The sequence below is a fragment of the Trichechus manatus genome, unplaced genomic scaffold, assembly GCF_000243295.1.
Source record: "Trichechus manatus latirostris isolate Lorelei unplaced genomic scaffold, TriManLat1.0 scaffold00207, whole genome shotgun sequence".
NCBI lineage: Eukaryota > Metazoa > Chordata > Mammalia > Sirenia > Trichechidae > Trichechus > Trichechus manatus.
The window spans coordinates 1,112,703-1,118,178 of NW_004444143.1; the positions used below are offsets into that span (position 1 = coordinate 1,112,703).

Here is a 5,476-nt window from a genome sequence, read left to right on the forward strand (position 1 = left end):
CAGTTATCTCCTTCAGATGTCATTCTTAGAGCGCATGTCTCCTCCTCCAGGAAGCCCTCCCTGACTACTCACTAGGCTGAATCAGGCACCTCCTCTGGGCTCCCACAATCCTCTAGGCTTGCCTCCTCACAGCACTGATTTCACGCTGGGCTATCATCTTCTGGGCACATGTTTGTCTCCCCACTGGACTATAAGCCCCCCGAGGGCAGGGGTGGAGGCTGTCTGGGTCACCGCAGCATCTCTCAGCACGGGGCAGACCCAGAGTAGACACTCAAGGAGTATCTGTCGGCCGAACGGATGACCATTCTCGGCCTTCCCAGGGGCCTCAGATAGAACTGGGTGGGGGGTGCCTCACCCGAGGACACATTCCTCGGCTCCAGGCCCCTGTGCAAGCCCTCCAACCCCACAGACAGAGACAGGGCAAGGGCCCGGGCCCAAGCTTAGAAAAATAGGACTTTCTTGTTGTGCCCTGGTACCCCCGACACCCTCCCCATCGGTATTTTAAAAACCATGAGCAATTTGGTGAGTCTGTGGCCAGGCCGCACGGTGGGCTTGGGGTCCCGGTGCTCCTGGGGCCGGAGGGGCCGTGGAGGTGGGCGTGTGGCTAGGGCCCCACAGGTTCGTGGCTGGGTCCCCAGGGCTCACAGTCCAGCTGGACCACAGTGTGAGCCCTGGACACGGAGGACTCGGAGGCTGGAGGGGCTGGTGCGGGGCCCAGGGCGCCATTGGTCTGGGAGCAAACGCTGCTGACCGGTGCGGACGCCTTGGCCTTGCCGGGGGGCTGGCCTCCGTGCACCTTGTAGCGCATGAGCAGCACGAAAATGAAGGCCAGTACCGAGGCCACAATGATGCCGCCCAGCGCGATGATCATAGTGCCGCCCGGGAAGGGCGCGTGCGGGGCCCCGCAGGGCTGCAGCGCTGGCTCCGTGGAGAAGTGGGTGCAGCCCACTGGCCGCGTGGCCGTCAGCCCCGTGGCGCCGTCCTCGTACACTGCCAGCACGCACAGATCGTAGGTACGGCCTGACGCCAGGTCCGTCAACAGGAACGAGCGGCTGTCCGCCGGGATCATCCTGGAGGGACAGGCAGGTAGGGGTCAGGCCTCCGGCTGCCCAGCACGCACCCTGTGCTCCGTCCCTCCAGTCCGCTGCCTCATGTCACTCTCGCCCGCTGAGTTCCGCAAACTACCACCCAATTCCCTTAGATCTGATACCCCTTCAACCCACTGTCTGACTTTCCTTTAGCCAACGGACTGACACCCCTCTGGGCTGTTCCCCGTGTCTCATTTCCCTGGGGCCTGCCGCCCAAGTCCCCAGTTTAACCTCACACTCTAGCCTGCCGCCCACTTTCACGCCAGCCCCGCTGCCCAATTCCCCTGGAGCTGACCACTTGAGCGCTCCGAGGTTTCATACCCAACTGCCTAGTTCCCTGTGCTGCCACTCAATTTCCCTCCGGCTTGCGGTCCAACCCCCCTTTTGCTCCACTGCCCAATTTTGCTCTCTCTGGCCCCACCACCCAATTCTCCTCTAGCCCGCCGCCTGAGTTCCTCTTCTCTCACCTGATTCCCCTCTAGCCCACCACCCAGGTTCTTGCCAGCTCAGCTGCCAGCCCTGTCTCCAGGTCACTGCCCGATTCTATTCTAACCCAGTCCGATGTCCCTTGAACCCAACGCCCCATTTCCCTTCTTGCCCCCATTCAATTTCCCTCTAACCGCACCAGCCGATCTTCCTCCAGACCCTCACCCAGTCTTCCTCTGGCGCCTGATTTCCCTCCAGACGGCGCTCAATTTCCTTTTTCTAGCTGACTGATTTTCAGCTAGACTTCTCTCTAATCTAAACACCGATTCCCCCATACCCAATTTCCTTCCCACCTGCCAAGAAATTTCCCCCTAGCCCCACTGCCTTATCACTAGGTCTACAGCCCGTTTTCCACTGAGTCCTGTCATCTGATTCCCTTTCCGTTAAATAACTGCCTCAGTCACCACTCCCACTTCTCCCTCTCCCTGTTGTCTTTCTTTACAGCTCCATCACCTGATTCCCTTTTCTCTCTGCTGACTGGTCTCTACCCTCCCTCACCCGACCGTTTCCTTTCAGCCTTACCACCCAATTCCACTGTTTCCTCTTGTATCAGGGCGCTCTCTTGGAGACATAACTAGTTCTTCAATCTTTGTTTTACTCCTAGGCTGCTTCAGTGAGAGAGGTACAGGGCGCCCTGTGACTGTCTGGAGGACAGTGAATGTCTAGGAGACACCTGGGGGAAGGTGGGTAGACCTGCGTGATGCTCAGGTATGGTCCCTCCATGGAGTCTATTGAGTACTGTAGTCTGAGAAAAGGAGGGGAATCAGCTTGTTGGGTTTCCAGGACTGAAAAGGAAGTGGCGATCCCTTGAGTTGTGGGCTCTGGGGAGGGGAAGGGCATCGAGGGACTAGGTTTGCAAGGTCCAGCCCTCTGCAGCCTAGCCTCAGGGACTGCACTGCTGGCTTAGCCCGGCGGTGGAGACAGGAAGTCATCCACCCCTGTCCATGCAAAGTCAGACCTTAGTCAAAGGGGTCAGCAGCCACCACTACCGACCACACGACCACGCGGCTACAGCAGATGCGCCAAATGCCCTCCGGCCTGGGAGTGGAAGTTGTAATGACCCACCTCTTAAGTGTGTAAGCCCCGGGCTCTGAGTTTGCAACAATGGAGCCCAGAAGGAAGCCCCCAAGAGTTGCAAACTCAATATTCCTGCTCACCTGGTAGGTGGGCCTTTGAACTAGGTTTGAGTTAGAATACAAAACATTTCGCTGTCACTACACTAGAATTCCAAATGCAGAGCACAGGCTGGAAACCTAACCTCTACTTACCTAACCCTCCCCCAGTTCCCCTTTTAACCTTCAGCCTGGCTTCTGTGTCAGAGGGCTGCCTCGTTCTCATCTCATTTTCCCTGGGATCGTGGCACCTTCCTGCTCGAGCACCATTTCTTCCTGCAGCCTGGCTTGTATCTAGCCCTGTCAGCTGGGAGCTGTGGCTTCTCTTTACCTTACTACTTCGTTTTAGCTCCCTGGTGCCTATCTTTTGCCTCTTTCTGCCTGATTTATTTTTACTCTTGCCAATTGCTTCCCTTTACACGTTTGCTACTTCATTTCTTTTTTACATTTGCTACCCTTCACTCTTGTTGCCTTACTTCTTTTTACCTATGCAGCCTGATTTCTTTTATCATTACTGCTTGGATTTTCTTTAAGCCCTGTAGCCTGATTCCTTTTCACATTTGCTGCCTCATTTATTTTGCCCTTGTTGCCGGATGTCTTTGGACCACTGCCGCCTGATCATTGTTACCCTTGCTGTCTGATTTCCTGTGCACACCCTGACGCTCACTGCTCAGCTGTGCTGCAGTCTGGGACACCAGGGGGCCGGTGTACCGTCAACCCCCCTTGCCCCAAGTCACCGCTGCCTGGACTCTGCACCTGTAGACGAGGATGTCATCGGCTGAGCTGTTATACTGGATCTGATACATGCGGATGCCTGGGATGGGTCGCTGGACTGGCCACTGGACGAGGGCAGCTGTGGCCCCATGCTCAGTCACCTGGACGCCATGGTCGGCGGGGGTGCCTGAGTCAGCTGCCTTGGCCGAGGCAGAGGCGGAGGCGGCAGAGGGCGGGGTGAGGGCATCAGGATCCCCGTCCCGCGGGGGGTCACAGCTGGTGCTGTTGGCCAGCTGGGGGGGTGGGGGGGGACCCACGGTCAGCTCCACGGCAGCCGTGGCCTCGCCAGCTGCGTTGGCCGCGATGCAGGTGAAGACGCCGCCGTCACCCGGCTCGGTGACCAGCAGCTCCAGCGTCCCGTTGGGGAAGGCGCGGGCACGGCTCGAGTTGCCCAGCAGCCGGCCCTGGGGCGACACCCAACGCACACGGGGCTCAGGGTCGCCCACCGCGCGGCAGCGCAGGGCGGCCGGCCGCCCCGCGGGCACCGCCAGGGGCGGCGAGCGGTGGGTCACCACGGGCGGCTCACACACGAACTCCTCCTCGCCCACGGCCCAGAAGTAGCGGCCGCCCAGCGCGGGCGGGGAGGCGCAGGCCTCCAGGTCGTCCTCCCGCGCCAGGCGCCGCAGCCACACCAGCTCACAGTTGCAGTGCAGAGGGTTCCCACCAAAGGCCAGCACCAGGGCGGAGGCAGGCGAGCCGCGGGGCCGGGCCAGCAGCGGCAGGCGGGAGAAGAGCGGGTCCGGCGGGATGGTGGTCAGGCGGTTGGAGGTCATGTCCAGCCGCGCCAGCTTGTGCAGGCGGGAGAAGGCGCCGGCAGGTACGGAGGCCAGCAGGTTGTGATCCAGGCCCAGCGTGTTGACGTTGCCCAGGCGGCCCAGAGCCTCCCAGGGCAGCTGCTCCAGGTTGTTGTAGGAGAGGTCGAGGTCCTCCAGGGTCTCGGCGCAGTCGTCCAGGGCGCCGGCCGCCAGGGCCGCCAGCTGGTTGTTGCTTAGGATGAGGTGGCGCAAGTTGACCAGGCCGCGCAGCTGGCCCTCGCCCAGCGAGGTCAGCCGGTTGCCATCGAGGTGCAGGGCGCGCAGGGCGCGGAGGTCAGCGAAGGCGCCGGCCGCCACGTGGCGGATGGTGTTGCGTGACAAGCTCAGGTGCAGCAGGCCCGTCATGTTGGCCAGGTCACGGCGGCGCACGGCCGCGATGAAGTTGTCCGCCAGGCGCAGCTCGGCTGCCCGGCGGTCCAGAGAGGGCGGCACAAACAGGAGGCCAGCCCCTGGGCACAGCACACTTCGAGGCAGTGACTGCATCTGGCAGCGGCAGCGGCGGGGACATGGGCCGGCTGGGGCTGGCTGCGGTGGAGACGAGGCGGGGGCCAGCGGCAGCAGGCAAAGGAGCAGCGGGAGGACGGCCATTGCGGGCAGGGGCGGCCTGCGGGGGAGGGAGAGGCGTTAGGGCAGGCTGAGTCCACAGGAGGGGCACCTGACGGGGTCAGGGCAATCAGAGACCGGGAGAGGTCACACAGGCCTGAGGCCAGGAGAGACGGTCAAAGACAGAGAGGGAGGTGGCCGGACATGATCCAAAGCCAGTGGAGAGGGCCGAGGACTTAGATGTGTGATGGGTGGACGGAGGGCAGAGGAAATGAACAAAGACGGTCATAGAAAAGGGAGGTGATAAGAAATGGTCAAAGACGGTCGGAGAATGGGTGAGTTGGTCAGGGTGGGTAGAAGGTAAAACAGAGAGCTTTAGAGGTAGTCAGAGAGAGATGGTCAAACATGGCCATTGAGAGAGAAGGTGGCTGGGGGGTAGGGAATGATTAAAAAAAAACAACAACCCATTGCCATCAAGTCAATGCTGACTCATAGTGACCCTACAGGACAGTACAACTGACCCATAGGATTTCCAAGGAATGCCTGGTGGATTTGAACTGCTAACCTTTTGGTTAGCAGCCATAGCACTTAACCACTACGCCAGCAGGGTTTCCAGGGAATGATTAGAAGTGGTCAAACATGACCAGAGAGGAGAGAT

The 5,476-nt window shown here is 60.3% G+C and overlaps 1 protein-coding gene across 1 annotated transcript; it reads right to left on the bottom strand.

Annotated features, from left to right (window-relative positions):
• Nucleotides 1-432: 432 nt before the first annotated feature.
• On the bottom strand, nt 433-4,873 carry LRFN3 (leucine rich repeat and fibronectin type III domain containing 3). The gene is made up of 2 exons (XM_004388098.1): nt 3,443-4,873; nt 433-1,070 (listed from the first exon to the last, which is right to left on the bottom strand). The coding sequence occupies exons 1-2, from the start codon at nt 4,861-4,863 to the stop codon at nt 605-607; spliced, it is 1,887 nt and encodes a 628-aa protein (XP_004388155.1). The 5' UTR covers nt 4,864-4,873; the 3' UTR covers nt 433-604.
• Between the last annotated feature and the right edge of the window lie 603 nt (nt 4,874-5,476).